Here is a 17,295-nt window from a genome sequence, read left to right on the forward strand (position 1 = left end):
GTTGCAATCTAAAACATCTGGATTATACCAAGTTAAAGAAGATAGACCTACAGCATCCCTGACAGTTGGCTATGCATCTTAAATACTGCTGGTGAAAAGGAGCCTTCCTTCCTTCTAACAGAGATCCTCTTAAGCATTTCGTAAAATCATATTAAAAATGTCTTTATTCGTAGCTATTTCATCTCCTCGCTTGGAAGTTGTGTGTCATAATGGCACATTTCCCCTTGTGGTTATACTTACTTCTTGTAAAGGATGCAGCAAGTCATCAAGACGTCAAACAGGACAAACTTGAACAGCAAAACTCGGATGGCTAATAGAAACAGGGCCTGTGAACTGGTGTGCAGAACCTCTGCGGACAATATCTGGTCTCGTGCTGCCACAAAAAAAACCAACAACACAGAGCGGTCACACTGCAGAACAAAATCCATGGACACAGATTTGCTTTCTTTTGGTGTTGGACTTGGCCCAAAACCTCTTGCTGCCTAGGGTGAAGAGCAAGAAGGACAAGGTCCATGGACAAAATCTGGCTAGTCTGAAAGTTGGCTCTTTCTTCAGCACTGCCTGTGGATGGCACTGAGCTCGCTCCCCACCAATACCTTGCTTCCACTGCCCAGCATCTGCAGCCTCAAGTGACTGATTCGTGCAACGTGATGGCAGGGCTGGCAAGCTCCCTCTGGTATCTCAGGTATGGGTAGCCCTGCTGCTCCCCAAACTGGCATGAGCATGTTTCCTTCTGGACGCCAAGCCTGCTTTCAGAACCTGGTTGCACTAAGGTGCAATCAGTCCTCCTTCAACTGCTTGAGCGTTACTTGTATTGTTTGACATATCAGTGCCCACCATGGACCTAGAGCTTTTTGGTATGTTTATAAAACACTGGAAAGGATCACTGCTATAAAGAGGCAGTGTGGTGTAGTGGTTAAGAGTGTCAGACTGGGACTCAGGCAAAAGGGATTCTAGTCCCTGCTAAGCCATGAAACCAACTGAGTGATTTGGGCCTGTCACAGACTCTCAGCCCAACCTACCTCACAGAGTTGTTGTTGGGAGTATATGACTGAAAGCAGCAGGAGAATTATGTAAACTGCCTTGAGTTTTTTGTAAGAAAAAAGGTGCAATATAAATTGAACAAATTAAATATGGGTGGCTTGCTTTATCCCAGTTGTGTGCCTGATAGCCATACAACACTTCATGCTGAATTACTGCAAAATCAACAAAAATGCTACCGAAATTAAACAACAGATGGAACAGGAGCACACAGATCACCTCCCAGATACATCACTAGCTATTTCAAGACCCTGCCATTTTGAAGAGATGGGACAATAGCAAGCAAATTGTGCTACTTTTCCAATCTGGAAATGTCCCAGCTTTCTGGATGCTTCCATTTCTATATTTTTTTGGAAGGGGGATACTAAGAAAAAGTATTACTGAGTAAGACATAATAGCTGTGCATTGCCTTCTAAGTAGTAGTGCTAGGAGCCCTCCATCTGGAAGCACTCCCAGTGGTCTGATAACAGATAGAGAAAGTATTGGATGAGAATGATTGGATGATAGCATCACGTAGATGCCCCATAAACAGTGAATGAATGAAGCATGGAGATTCCACAGGAAATGCTTAGTGTGGAAGTACCCTGGAAGGAAGGAAGGAAGGAAGGAAGGAAGGAAGGAAGGAAGGAAGGAAGGAAGGGTATTGCTCTTACCTCCTTGCTTTTCAGGCAGGCATAGATCTCTCATTTTTTCTTCTATAAAACAAATTGAGTATTTAGAATGCGTAAAACTACTGCTTTGTTATAAGCTGTTTTGTTGTAACCTTATTAGTCTCCTATGTTTCAGACTATTCTCATGAAATGCTCAGAATTTATGCATAAACATCCTAATTTTTTCTTGCACACATCTATGTATGTGCATCTGATTGGCTGGGAGAGGGAAGGATCTGCAATTGCTATGTTGAACCCTGGCTTAGGGGAAGGAATGTACAATCAGAAGCTAGACATGGGAAACTTCCTGCAGAAATTCCCATTTTTTTGGTAATTATATTTAGTGTATTACTGCAATCTTAGTACACTGAATTGTAGTTTAGTTTTTGTTTGGAATTTTCGATTTTATTTACTAAATCTGTGATTCCCTCTCCAAGAAGCGTTCCACCTGCGAGCATCTGAGAGAGCGTAGAGGCCCTCCATGTGCCGACCTGCCTAGGACCAGCAGCCATTTAGCTTTGCCTCACCCAGAACTGTCTCTCACACACTGGCCAACACAACTAAATGGGCTTATTTTCCCTGCCTTGTCTCTTTCATATCCTGACTGTCAAATTATGTCATCATTTTAATATCTCTCTTTAATTGGTTTGTCTGCGACTGGCAAAATGCTGCCAGGTAACAGCACAGATGTAAGTCTTCAGTGGGAAGGTTTTATATTTTTATACATTATAAAAACATACAGAATGTATTATTTTGTGTCCTTGATAAATACCCGTGGGTTGAAGTAAAGTGTTGCTCCACGCCTTTGAGGTTTCGTTTTGTGCCACATAGCAAGTAACAGAATTCCACGATTCAAATTCGCTGGTGCTGATGGAGATTTGGGCGATAGTGCTGAAAGTGCCGTCTGCATCCTTGGAAATCCCATAGTTGAAAGATTCCAGCAGGCTACCATTTCCATTGGAAAACCAAACAGCGTCCAACGTATCTTCTGAGAGCTCCCTCACCAGACAAAAGACCAGCGTCTTTCTTTCCCCATTGACTACCACATGGAATGGTGGTGCCAGCGTTGGAAATAAACTTGAAGAGCAGCTGCCTGCCAAAACAAGAAACAGTTTATTATGAAGATGAGTGCCCAAAATGCAATATACATACGAGCATTTACTTCTAGATTTTCTTTGGGATCTTCTCTCTTGATGGGACCTTGCTTAGGAGGTGTTATTGCTTAGGAGGTGTTATTTCTGTGTGATCTCTGCAGAAAGACGAGGTTCTTCCTCTCCCAGGTCCTAACTTAGTCAGGCTTGTGTCTAGAATAGACTTCTTTACCCTGGTGCCCTCCTGAAACATTGACCTCAAACTTCCTTCATCCCCAGTCAACATGGACAACAGCCACTTGGTATGTTAGATGTTGTAGGGCTAGAAGATGCTACTGTGGTGGCTGTGTGAGGTGAAGCTTGTTCAGTGCCGTATCCTATGGGGGAGGTTGTGAAGGTCCTTTGAGAAAATTATGTATTTATTTAGAATAAAAAACATAAACAAAGACATAGTACAACCTTACAAATCGGGAAGTAGGAGGCCCACAACTGGTCCTCAGGGTAGTGCAAACTCAGAGAAGCAAACTAAGGTGACTGAGGTGCAGTGCAGCTGACAGTGCATTAGACCTGATGCTAGAAAGTAAACCTACCTCTTGGTTCACTCCTTCTTTTGCCAGATCATTGGCAGGTGAACAAATGGCAGCTGCTCCTTCTCTTTGGCTGGGCTCAGACAACATAATAGCCCATACTCAAGAGTTTAGCATGGGTTATCATGGAACTGTGGATTGTCACTGAAACCTGGGTTGCTGTGTTATTTGTATCCAGGCATGCTAACAAATCATGGATTGTTAACCATAAACTATCCATGGAGAGAACCCATGGTTTTTGTTGGGTTGTGAACCATGGTGGGTTATCTTGGCTGCATTCAGACAATTCTGGTTTCAACAACAACCCATGTTTTGGCAACAACTCATACTCAGTCCTTGAATGTGAATTATCATGTTGTCTGAATCCAGAATTACCCATTGTTGCCACACCTAACTTGCTTATCCCACCCAATCATATTGGGGGGTTTCATGTTCTTCCAGGATCTTGCTGGGCAAACATATCAAAGCTTACTACATATAACAAGCAACAGCTCAAGGTCCTTTATCTTAATACAATGAAGTAGCTGGACTTTTTGGACTTAGTTGTAGCTTCTACTCATGACCGTAGGTGGGCCTTTCCCTAATGCAGCAGGGTTCCAAGCCTACTTCAGAAGCATCCCTGTGAAGATCCACCTCCTCATATGGTGATGATAGCATGTAACAGCCACAAAAAGCTCATCTTTGACTTATAGCGACCCTATGAGAGAATGACCTCCAAAATGTTCTATCCGTTACAGTCCTGCTCAGCTTTGTAGCTTCCTTTCTGGAATCAATCCATCTCATGGTATATCTCCTTCTTCTGCCTTTGATTTTCCCTAGCAAGATTGCCTTCTTTGGTGAATCTTGCCTTCTCAAGATGTTCACAACATACAACAACTTCCATTTTGTCATTTTTGCTTCCAGGGAAAGTTTGTTTGTTTATTTATTGCATTTCTATACTGCCCCATAGCCCAAAGGATCTCTGGGCAGTTTACAAATTTTATATATATAATAGCATAATTATATTTAGAAGCACAATAAACAGAAAACCGATACAACAGCATCAACAACCCTCAGTGATTATAGTCAGGATTAATACATGGCACAGCAGCAATGATCATACAAATAGTATTAAAACTAGCACTCATCTATTAAAATATCTAGAAAATAAAAAGTTTTTCACTTGGAACGAAAAAGAAAGCCCAGATGGTGCCAGGCGTACCTCTCTGGAGAGTTCCAGCTTGATTTGATCTAAGATTCACTTGTTTATCTTTCTGTAGGTCAAGGGTATTTGCAAAGTTCTCCTCTATCATCATATTTGCAATGCATCAATTTTCTTTCTGTCAGCTTTCTTCACTATCCCACTTTCTCACCCATACATAGTGGGGGTGACCTTGTCCTTGGTCTGCACTGAACATCATTATGCTTGATTATCTTTTCTAGTTCCTTCATTGATGCCCTTCCAAGTCTCAGTCTTCTTTCAATTTCTTGGCTAAGAATTAACCATTCTTGTACCTAGAGCTATCTTATAGCATACATAGTTTACTTAGCATACACAGATGTTTATGAACAGCATGCCTATTATTTTTCTTATCAACAAAGCATGTTACGTTCATATGTTTTGGCATCTCTGTTTTACATAGCTATTTGCAACACACTCATACAGACATGTAAATTTTGTATATAAACACAGTTGAAACTAAATCATGCAAAATGCTGCAGATTGCATGCAAAATACTCCAAATTAAGCAAAATATGTTGGCATGTGTGAGAATGAGATGCATTGCTACTTTTGTCTGCACTGACTGCATTTCAAATTTTGCTTTGTTGTGAAAAAGTGTCTACAGTGATCCGGCAAGGACTCTACCTTTTATTCTATGGGACAAATTTTAATAGCTCCCAAATCCTGTCTTTTATGTTATTTTAGCTTTTATTGTATTGAAAATCTTACATACCTCAGTTCTATATTTTTCTAGATGGGTTTACCCAACAGGTCTGTTATGAAGATGAGACAATCAATGTGAAACCAACCCAAAGGGTTTTATAAGACAGCAGGATGACATTTCAGAGATGGTGGCAAAACTGTATAATCATAGCAAAGATCAAAGGGCTGCTATTGGAATTACTCAAGATTAAATTGCTAGTACTTTAAGAACATTTCTTTTAGAAATTTTTAATACCTCTTAACAGTGACCAAATATACTAGTGGAGGAATAATTCTGAAAGGTGTATTTCAAACACAGTGATTTTCTGTCCTTGCCACTTCCAACAGCCCCAACAAGTGACTTAGGAAAGAAATTTTACTCACAGGTAAGAAGCTGGAGTGCTGCACTGGTCAGAAGGTGGGTGAGTGGCCTCCATGCTAGTTTCACACTGAGAGACCTCGGCATCTTTTGAGGCACAGGAACACTAACAGAGCGCATGAGAAGGCAAACTATCATACCCAACTTTCTGCATGTCTTCCCCCCTGACCTCAGTTCTCCTTTCCCACCACTAACGGTTTGCACAGCTGCTCTCAAGTAAACTACCATGCTAGGTGGTGGTTTCATTTTCTCTAGGGTGCTCTCTTGTAAAAGAAAATATTTTAAGGGTGCCTGAGGTGTGGGTAAAGTTGCCCCTTACCATTACCAAAATCGAGGACAGAAATTTGCATGTGATAATTCATGTCTTTCGGTGCTCATTTCCAAATCATTTATAAGCAAAAATGGTAATTTCAATAGAGATATACATTGAAGGGGAAGGCTGTGACCAGGGGGTGTGCTGTCCATGTGCAAATTAGCCACAATTTCAAGTTTGCCTGCCAGTTTCTCCCCCTTTTTTCAACATCTGGATGTGTTACAGCATCTGGAAAAGATGCTTGGAAATTAGAAAAGTAAAGGAAGATATGACAGAGGTGTGCAAAATTATATATGGTATAGAGAATGTGTTGAAGGAGACATTTTCTCTCCCATAAGACTAGAACCAGGAATCATCCCATGAAGCTGATTGGTAGGAGATTCAGGAGAGATAAGGAAGGATTTCTTCACAGAGCAGTAAGTTAAACTATGGAATTAACTTCCACAAAATCTAGTGATGGCCACCAACTGGACAGCTTTCAAGGGGGTTGGTCACAGTCATGGAGGAGAAGGCTATCAATGACTAGTAGTCCTGATGGCTATATGCTACTTCCATGTACCCCAGTTGCTGGGGAACATGGGTGGGATGGTACTGATGCAATTGTGCCTTGCTTCTGGGTGGCCTTCACTACAACTTGTGGTTCAGAGTTTCTGCTGTTTTTTATAGTATAGGGCACAGGGGCATGAGCCCTAGTTCTTGTTTAGGCAGAGAAAATACTAAAACTCCCAGCACAAGTGGCTAGGGAATGCTGGAAATTGTGGGAGTAATTAATTAATAAACTAGGAGAGCAGGGAACACACCACATGCTTTGAATCTTGCCAAGGCCACAGTGAAGCAAAGAAAGAAAGGAAAAGGGAAGGGGCGCGGAAGTGAATTGTCTTTTTCCTCCTTGGGGATGCAAACACACGTGCTAGGCTTACGCATCCCCATATATTCTCTTGCCCCTAAACAGATGCTTACAAATTAATAATTTTTAAAAATCGTTTCACCATTTTGTCTTTAGAGGGCCTGCAAAACCAAAGGTGAACTCCGTTCCCACCAGTGCATCGCTACCCCCACCAGAATGCGTCGTCCGGCTTCTAGCCCGACACGTGTCCTTTTGAGGAAGTCGTGATGTTCCCTCCGACCCCTACCGGCAGGTTGCTCTTGGTCTGGCCCAGCCTCCCCCACGCGGCCCTGGTGGTAACTCCCAGGAAGTCTGCGCGGCGTGGAAGGGCCAGGCGGCAGGTTCGCTTCGGAGCGAGAAGCCGCTTTTCTGCGGTCTGTCTGGAGAGGGCTGGGTGAGGTATGCACCGCGGGCCAGGTGGGCACACTCTGCCGCCTTGCTTTGGGAGCTGCCCGTCGCTGCATCTCTGCTGGGGCGTAGCCCCGTTTGAACCCGGTGGTGGGGACGGACGCCCGAGTAAAGACGCTGGCACGGGGCATCGGGCGCCGCCGTTGGGTTCCCAAAGCGAGGCTGCGCTTTGCGATTGCTACACAGCGCGCAAGTCAAGCCTGGTTGCTGACGGGGCCGCTCCTCTTTCGGATGGCTGTGTAAAAAACAAAAGATGGTTGCATGCAATTAACAGAGAAGGTTTCGTCTTCTGCCAACTTCGACTTTCCAGATCTTATTAACGCTTCCCCTTATGGTCGTTCCGTAACTAAAAACTGGAGTCCTGTCGTTCTTCATCAGTGAGGAAGAAAGTGGTTAAAAAGCCCTTAGTTGGCCTTAAAGCAGCCATCCCCAATCTGACTTTCATTTGTTTTGGACTACAACTCCCAACATGCTGCAGGCTGTCAACCAGAGGGCGCTCGATCGGTCCGATTAGCTAATTGCATCATACAAGCTTCTTCCCTGAAAAGTAGTCTAGAAATACTTTCTTTAAAGTAAGACTAGAGGAGAATTGTGGGATTGGGATTATGGGGCCTGCTGGAGACGTCTTGCCGGCCCTTTTTTCGCTGTTAGTTCCTGTCCACCTTCATTTTGGAGGTAGGGGATTTTGTATGTTCCAGATGCTTTGAGCTACAACTCCCATAGTTTCTTTGCTTATAGTGGTTTAGGCTAGTAGGAATAGTCTCACATCTGAAAGGCAGCAAATCCAGATTCTGGGAATGGGTGTGGAATAGGATCCGCAGCTGGGCAATACCTTTATGAGTTAATTTAAAATGCCACAAAAGATTCTGCAAGATTACAAGTTTTGTAGAGCCCTTCATCAAACTATCTTTTTTTTTTTATTATTATAACATTTCTATGCCGCCCCTTGCCGAAACCTCGGGGCGGCTTACAACATGATAAAATACATTGAAATACAATAGTACATAATAAATTACCATTAAATATAACAATACAAAAAATACATTGATTTACAAATACAAAATTAAAATTATCAGTATAAAATAAAAATATAGGAGGAGAAAGAGAAGGAAGAAGAAGTTGCCCAGGCCAGATCATATGTTTTAACAATTGAAATGATGTTTAAATAAAAAGGTCTTTACCTGGCGCCGAAAAACCAGTAACGACGGTGCCAGGCGGACCTCTTTGGGGAGTGAATTCCATAGGTTGGGCGCCACCGCAGAGAAAGCCCTCCTCCGGGTACTTACTCTCCTAATTTCTTTCATGGAGGGTTCCCGGAGAAGGGACTCTCCCGCAGATCTCAAAGGGCGAGACAGAAAATTTCAGCTGTTAGACAAGATTGTGTGGTTATAAGGTTTACAGTAAGATTTGTTTGGACTATATGAATTAAGTGAACTCTTTTCAATATAAGGAATAATTATGTTTAATTTTCCGATTGTCACAGACTTATATTGTAAACCTAAAGATTCCACCTGTACCTTAAGTGAAAGTCATGTTATTCAAACCACTGAAAGAAGAACATACAGTTGTGCTGTTAGGATAAAGCATATTTGCAATAATTAAGAACACTTCCCAAAGAGATGTTAAACATTTAAAGAACCTCTCCAACCATGTAGATACCACAGTCACATAACTGACTAGAATATTTTCAGTGATTCCAGGTATACTCTCTTATTATTATTATTATAACATTTCTATGCCGCCCCTTGCCGAAACCTCGGGGCAGCTTACAACACAATAAAATACATTGAAATACAATAGAACATAGTATTTTTGGAAGCAAAGGCTAACTTTTTGAAAGAAAATTGCATTCCTTTTGTCGTGGGAGCATTCATCTGCCACCAGATACCACCACTTAATGAATGGTAGTTGGGTACAAGCCAGTGTCCTCTGCTTTCGTATGTTAGATTCACGCACATCCAGTGCAGGCTGTGAGGTGCAGTGATCTTCACTGTTCTGTGCCTCATGTGCAGCATTTCATCAAAACGGCCATTGCCAGCCATCTAGAGGAGATAATGTGGGAGGGCGAGGGAAAGAGGCCGAGTGGCTAAGATGTGGGCAGCCTGCTTTGCTGCCCTCACACACCCCTTTCCCCTTGCCTAGGCGGATTTCCATCCTTGGAGAGGCAGCCATTGCGGTTCTTTCCATGCCAGCTCTGCATTCAGAGTCCCAGCTCAGAGCTGGCATTCCAAATAATCTGGTGTTACATGCAGTTGTGGTCATTTAACAAGGCTTCATTTCTCCACCATATATCACATTCAGAAAACCTCCCAGTTAATTAAAACGGAATTTATTTGCAACCCAGGATCACACCAGTGTAAACCTGTGTGCTGTATTAGCCTCAGTTATCTCCAAGAGATCACATATTTTAGGAACATGGTTACTAGCAAAACTTGCTGCACCAGGCAGTCCATAACATGCACCACTAACGTGGTTTATTTAATTAAATGTTGAAACATCAACTTATGCAACATGTAGGAAAAAGTACAACAGACCGAAGAACAAGATTTGTCACCACTAATCTGCATTTCTTTCCAAAAAAAGGGGGGGGGACCCCTAGGCCTAGAGAAACCTGTTGCAAGAAGTTTTAACTCACCTACATATAATCTCTTAGATTTGCAATTGCTTCCAGTTGCACAAAGTACACTGACATGCTTGTTAGAAAGAAAAACTTCTGCATCTACAGACTTAAAACTTTTAGTCTGTATCGCCTTGATTTAGAGGAGAATCCATAAGCTTTATACATTTCTGTTTTCTTCTTCCTTAGGAATGTTCATTGCCCAGGATTCCAGACCCCCCTTCACAGAATCAGTTTAAGCTGCCTTTTTTCACAGCTACTAATGAGCATGGAAGCTGAAACATTTACTTTTAAAATACTATGAAATTGTGCTGTTGTTAGTCTGTTTTTCATACACTCACACACCCCACCTTTAAGAGTAAATACACAAAATATTAAACTATACGAATAGTCAACAGATGAAACCAAATGCTAACATTCTCTCTCAGGTCTAGTTAAAATAATTTCGAGGACAAGCATGGCGTTGGGACGAGACAGATGTGATTAACGGGGCTCCGTTATCACGCTGGTAACTGTCCGGTGGTGGGCTGTGGGAGCCCAATCTCAGCCCTGTAGGGGTGAAGATAGATTGCTTGGCAAAGTTCCCAGCAGGTGTTTGAATGGCAATTCTGCGCTTACTGGGAGAAAATCAAACTTTTCTCAGCTGGATGGTACAGAAGAGATCTCAGCTCTCTGTAAGTCCTCGGCATGCACATTTTGTTTAGTCTACTTTAGCTATTAGCATCAGATCTACTGGGAACTTTCTGTCTTTCTTTCTTTCTTTCTTTCTTTCTTTCTTTCTTTCTTTCTTTCTGCAATGATACCCGTGGAAAAAGCTGCATTGTTTGCTAATTGATATAAAAGAAGAAACAGAAAGCCCTTCGGATGGAGGAGGGAAAGAATTCTCCCCCCCCCACGGAAAAAAAATAATAATTTCCACTTCACAACTAAATAAGCTAATTTAGAAGAAAGCCACTGAGAACAAGCACCGGTGTTAGGGCTCCTAAAAGCCTGGGCGTTGCATCTGAAGAAGGCATGCTTTGTCCAGTGGAGGGCTGAAACTACTGAGCTAGTTTTTGTGGGGGGAAGTTAGTGTGGGTAGGCTGATCCATCAAAATGTCTCCCCTCTGAGAATTCATGGAGGAGGCGCAGGCTTCCAATATCTACTAGCCAGAGGCGGCATGTTAACTCGCGCACCAGTTGCTGAGGAGCTTGGGCAGGCAGAACTCTAGTGCCTGTCTTGCTTGGAGGATCCTGTGGGGAGCTGGTTCGCTGCCATGTGTGGGACTGGATGGACCATCAGGCTGGGCTGATCCAACATGGGTTATGTTCTTAGGAGGCTCTCTCCTTTCTTCTAGCATCCCAATGAATGTTGCAGATTACAGAACAGCTTCTTGCAACGAACTGACTGTCATCCGCTTATTAATGGCAGATGCAACAAGCTCACTTCACAGCGCTGGGGAAGCTGCAAAGGAGGAGGTACAAGAGGGCCCTGCCCAGCAGCCTCATGACCCCAGTCCTTCACTGCCTTTTTCTGAAATTTTTCGCCTGGTCCAGGCTGGACAGGATATTCCTGGACTGCAGAAGCTAAACATCACTGCGACAAATGGGAGCCCAACTCCCTCTCAAATGACTCGGAAGCCTAAGCCTTGGGAGAACAAGACATGATGAATGGAGAACCCCCTTTGCCCTGTGTCTGCGCCAAAAAGAACTGGGATTTACCAGAAATCTGTTGAACCTGTGGGCTTGCAGGATCTAATGCCTCACTGGATTTTAAGTGCTGCTGATTTGTGTAGCCAAAAACCTTGTGGACAAGGGGTACCCATAGCACTGGAAATGGATTGTGCAGAAGTTGTAATTAAAGTATACTTTACTAATATGTACTTTAGATACCCTGCTCAGTTATTTAAAATAATAGTATATATTGCTAAAAAATGGAATACAATTCTGCACCAGAGCGCATAAAAACCTGCATCCAGAACTGTGTAATTATGCTGAATAAGCCATTTTTAGATTATATTATTTAGCTTGAGTTATTGTGCTTTTGTTAATTATAGGAGAGACAAGGATACTGAAGCCTCAGTTTCTTTTCTTATTCAGCTGCCATATGACTTTTGAAATTTCAGCAAATCTCACCCACACATTTCCAAGTATATCTTTGCAGTCATGAGGGCCAGGAATGCAAGATCTGAGACTTTCCTGATGTAGAACTTGGCACTTGGCACTTCGCTGTTTCTGTGGATTCGAAGCATATCAAATCCCCAAACCAGGTCCACCAGTTACCATTTCAGCCTCTTTTTCACAACTTTAGGAAGTATCGGGGTTTTTTACAGAAAGGTTTTTGGGGTGTTTGCTTATATTTGCCTTCTGGCAAATAGAAATTGGTTTTCCTTTTTATTTTTAATAAATTTTATTGTTTTCTCTACAATCTAACTTTAAGAAACAACAGTTATTTAAGACATCGGGTATACTGGGTTAACATCTTCCTCATTTTAACAGTCAGTAGTCATATCAAATCTACGCATAATCCTGTTTCTCTAACTGATAGTAAAAAGAGTTCCAGCTTTGGTAGAGATATGTGTCCTCCTTCTCCTTCAGTGACAAGATCAATCTGTCCCTTTCTGTGCAGTCCAAAATTCTTTTTAAGATCAGCTTTTCAGTGCATGGCTCTTCACTCCCTCCGTAGTGAGCAAATAAAATTCTTGCCACAGTGACTAATTGTAAGATCAAAAGGTTTTCCTTTTTAGAGTCTTCAAGGAGAGGGTTTTTTTTTTTTTTTTTAACAAAGTGGGCATTCCCTATAAGAAACTCTGAGCATGGCTGCAAATCCCAGCAAGGGCTTCTGCACATGAGAACTCCTCCTCCTCTGCCTCCCTGGTCCAGCCTGGCCTCTTACTCGAATAATGTGGTGTGGTGGGTAATGTGTGGAACTAGGATGGGAAACCCCAGCTTTAAATTCTCACTTGGCTATGAAGCCCACTGGAAAACCTTGGACCTGTCACTATCTCTTAGGCTGGGTTCAGACCAACACGATAACTCATACCTTTAAGTATGAGCTATTGAGTTATCTAAACACCGTGGTGCTAACAAACCATGTTTTTTTGTTGGGTTATGAACTGCAGGTCTCTGGTCAACAAACCATGGTTTGTGAGCCTGGCTGTATTCAAATAACAACCCATGTTTGAACAATAGCCCACTCACAACATTTGAGTGTGAATTGGGTTATCTGAAGCTAGTCACTCTTGAACTACCTCCCAGGATTATGTGTAGATATAATGATATATTGGGGTGAACTATGTCTACTGCCTTATGTTGGGTGAAGGGTGAGATGTAAACTGATATGAAACCTAATTTGGTGTTCTGTTAACCTTTCCAAGATCCTTCATACCTATCTATAAATTAAATGCTTCCTAATTGAATAAATGATGTAATAACATGATGATAGTTACATTTGATAGTATTTTTAAATTATTTCTTTTTTGGTTAGAAAAGGCTACTTGAAAAGATACAGCCACATCCCAATAAGCCTTAATTATATTGTGGCAGTCCTTGATTCCTTAATTAAATGATATATAAAGTGTATTTTAAAAGACCAGATAAAAATAGAGTGTGGAGTAACCATTAAGCTTTTAAATCTCTAATCCAATAAATTATGCTAGCTTCATGGTGTCATTTATTGGGAGACTTTTCTAGTGAGGGCCTGGAATCTAAGATGGGAAAGAAGCACAGAAAAGCAAAACCCCAAAGGTTCTCTCCTAGCAGCCGTTGGCTGCCAAGCCACAAGGCTGGCCTCCAGCTGGCAGTAAGCAAAGCAAAGGATGCACCTGAGTAGCTGCCGCATTGCAGTTTAACCAAACGCATAAACAGTTCTCGGAACAGCACCTGCTATTGCTGCTGCTCCAGCAACTCACCACTTGTAAAATGCCCATTATCGGGATGGGCACAGAGAGGTTTGCATATTTATTTATTTAATTATTTGGGATACTTGTATGCCGGCGCATTTGCATAAACCTTGGGGTGGCTTCCAACACATAAATAACAATACAAAAATATAAAAATTGGACACATTCAGGCAATAAATAATACCAATAAACAAATTAACAATTAATTAAAATAATGTTTAAATAAAAAGGTCTTGGCCTGGAGCTGAAAAACAAATAACGACGGCACCAGGCGGACCGCTCTGGGGAGCGTGTTCCATAAGTGGGGCGCGACCGCAGAGAAGGCCCTCCTCTGGGTACTCGCCCTCCTAATATCTTTCACGGAGGGTTCCTGGAGAAGGGCCTCTGCCGCCGATCTGAGAGGGCGGGAGGGCAAGTATGGACACAGGCATTCCTTTAGATACCCAGGTCCCAAGCCGTTTAGGGCTTTATAGGTAATCACCAGCACCTTGAATTGGGCCCAGACTTCACTGGGGAACCAGTGAAGCTGAAGAAGGACTGGGGTTATATGAGAACAACACCCAGTCCCCGTCAGCAACCTGACAGCTCTATTTTGCACCATCTGAAGTATCCAGACCATCTTCAAGGGCAGCCCCACGTAGAGCACATTACATAAGTCTAATCGGGAAGTAACCAATGCATGCGTCACTGTCGCTAGGCAGTCGTTCTCCAGGTAGGGACGCAGCTGATGGATCAGCCGAAGCCGATGGAAAGTGCTCCTTGCCACCGCCGACACTTGAGCTTCCAAAGTCAGCTTCAGGTCGAGGTGCACTCCCAAGCTGCGGAGTGTGGGACACAAACAGTGTACCACATCCCTTTACCCACAGGTAGGCACATCCTTCTCACATGGGAATCATGTCAGTAAAGGTCCAGAGTCCAGGCCAGAGGCCAGACTTTGCCTTCACAGTGTTTCCCAAGAGGGAAAGTTGGCCTGATGGGATGCTTGCAAGAAGCCATTGAGGAGAGGTTGCCAGGGTAGGCCTCACTGAGTACCTGATGAGGGCCCAGACCCCTGCAGGGGCCCATTGACAAAAGCCCCCTTGCTCTTCCCCACTGTAGCCTGCTTGGGCACCTGCTCCTTGCTTTGGCATATCCAATGGCGAGGTATGAGATGTTGCTGCCAATCGGCTCCCTGGGTAGCACCAAAGAGAGAGGAGGAGAAAGCCACTGGTGACAATGGCAGTGAGATGGTAGGTGTGGCTGGAAGGGGTCTTGCCCAAAGGCCCTCGATTATCATAATTGGATCTTCATTCCCTAGTTTGATTCTTTTGTCAACCTGTTTTTGTAGCTCAGAAATTTTATGGGATGCAGAGTAGTATGTAAATTTTGCAAATAAAATTTTTAAGAACCTCCCTCAAGTGCATACTCGCAGCTTCAAGTATCAAGCCTGTTATTGTTTACATTGTCCCAGTTCAAGCCCTGCTGGGTTCAAAGGGGTGACAGAATGCTGGGAAAGGCTTTTAAAAAAGATAAAGCAGCAATACTGTTGCTCATTCAGGTCAATCCTTTCTTAGCCAGGTGCTTTGCATTGTACCTGAATTACCATCAACAATAAGGGTGGACAGCTTGTGGCCTTCCAGTTGTTTTGACCTACAAGTGCTATTATCCCTCAACATCGGCCATGCTGGCTGGGGCTGATAGGAGTTGTAGCTCTCCAGATGATCTAGCCCAGAAGTTGTCCACCTCAATCTGGAAGATATTTAATGGGCTGCAAGCTGGGTGGTCCTGCTGATGGAACATGTGCTGTCTTATGAGCACTCGTGTCACATTTGATTTTCGTTTCTTGCTGTCCCACACCTAGTCTTTGCATTTGTCATATGTTTGTTTTCTCCTTGTACAACTGCAGACTAGACTTCTCAGGGAGTTGCTGACTTTTCACAACACTGGGTGCAGCATGCTAAAATATTAGCAGTGATAGTGCAACAGGGCCTAGCAGTTCGCTGTGGAGCAGCAGCAGCTGCAACTTTGCTTAAGCTAAGCAGGTGTTCTCTGTCTGGATAGGAAGCCACTGCTCTAAGGTGTCCTGTGTTTCCCCAGTGGCTTGGTTTACAAAACATGACAAACAACCCTGCAGTGTCTCCACTGTGTACAGACTTTTCCCCAGTCATATTCATCAATCACGTGGTTTCCCAGCCAGCATGGTTTCCCTGCCCGTTCCAGCCTCCCAGCCTTGCCATGCATCCCAGCAGACCCTGCAATCAAAATCCCATCCTTTCCCTGTTCTTGCCTATGGTCTGCAGCAGCCCCCTCCTGACTGGCCCACTGTGGTCCTGAGGTGTATTTCTCCTCCCCCTCCTGAGCGTACCTGCACACCTTTCTGTGGTTTTAGAAAGTAATTGTACCACGCAGGAACTCTGCACCCATAATGGCAAGATTTCACCATGGCTGTAAACCTGCCCAATGTCTAAAGAAGTTGCTAAGGAAGGGGAAATAGCACGATGCAATGCAGGCTCATCTGTTGCCGCTCCATACTCGACTTTTGTCATCTCTTAAGCAGAAGCTGGAAATGGACCAGGGGAGTCAAAGTGCTCAGGTATGGACAGAAGTAGCACCATGTTCTCCCTCCTTGGCTGGAATGTGCTGGCACAGCCATTCATTTCCTTTAGGTGCTTGTAGTTTTTCTACAAACCCAAACCCAAGTGTCTCCCTGTTTTTAATTTTTCAAGCAGAGGGGTTAGAGCAGACAGGAGATTTGTAGGCATGTCGAGTCATTGACATGGTGGTAGGGCAAATCCATTATTGTTCTTGGGGCTACATCCAAATAAGTATGCACAGAGTCCTATCCGTCTGCTGAAGTAGACCAAGTAAGCATGGATTCCTAGGCAATAAGCAAGAGGACCAGGAAAAGGAGGAGAAACTCCAGCGACAGGAAGAAGCCATGTGCTCCTTACAAACCCTCCTTTTTTCTCGGGATGGAAGCCACAGCCACTTTGACTGGTTACAGGGCACCTATGGCTCAGTCTGCAGATAAAAAGGAGCCTGGGACAGAGTCTCTTGTCATTTGTTGGGGGTTAATGTGGATGACAGGGCCTCTTGAAGGGACACTGTCCGGCAGCAGAGATCTACACCTTTTGGGTGAAGGCTGATGCCTCTGCAGGGACCTGGCTTTACATGGGCAGGAAGAGTTTTTCATTTGATGCAGTGGAGCCTTCAAGAAAACTGGAAGTTGTCAGAGCTGAACTGATTATGCCCACTGGCAGCCCTAGGCAGAACCCTGCCCTGGCAAACCCCCACAGCCCCTAAGGAAGGGGTCTGTCCACTCTGTTCTCTTGAATACTCTGCCAAAAGTAAATTATGTTCTTTTATAGCTGAAGCAACTGAAGAGAACAACACTCTCCTTCCTTCCTTCCTTCGGTAGAATGTGGAACAAGTTATTATTATTACATTTTTATACTGCCCATAGCCAAAGCTCTCTAGGTAGTTGACAGCAATAATCATCATACACTCAAGTCACCCATCCCACTTCTGCCAGGGCCCGACCCTGCTTAGCTTCCAAGATT

General features: G+C 43.5%; 1 protein-coding gene and 1 long non-coding RNA gene across 2 annotated transcripts; one reads left to right on the forward strand and one right to left on the reverse strand.

Moving 5' to 3' along the window:
* Window positions 1-236: 236 nt before the first annotated feature.
* Window positions 237-5,738, reverse strand: PTCRA (pre T cell antigen receptor alpha). Its single transcript, XM_044429720.1, has 4 exons — window positions 5,657-5,738; window positions 2,464-2,787; window positions 1,695-1,736; window positions 237-373 (listed from the first exon to the last, which is right to left on the reverse strand). Exons 1-4 carry the CDS (start codon window positions 5,736-5,738, stop codon window positions 237-239), a joined length of 585 nt encoding a protein of 194 aa, XP_044285655.1.
* A 1,424-nt stretch (window positions 5,739-7,162) lies between these two features.
* LOC123023230 lies at window positions 7,163-13,518 on the forward strand. The gene is made up of 3 exons (XR_006414680.1): window positions 7,163-7,805; window positions 10,065-10,549; window positions 11,213-13,518. It is a non-coding gene; the product is annotated as an uncharacterized LOC123023230 (long non-coding RNA).
* Window positions 13,519-17,295: the final 3,777 nt, after the last annotated feature.

This window comes from Varanus komodoensis, unplaced genomic scaffold (genome assembly GCF_004798865.1).
Source record: "Varanus komodoensis strain SLA01 unplaced genomic scaffold, ASM479886v1 scaffold2, whole genome shotgun sequence".
NCBI lineage: Eukaryota > Metazoa > Chordata > Lepidosauria > Squamata > Varanidae > Varanus > Varanus komodoensis.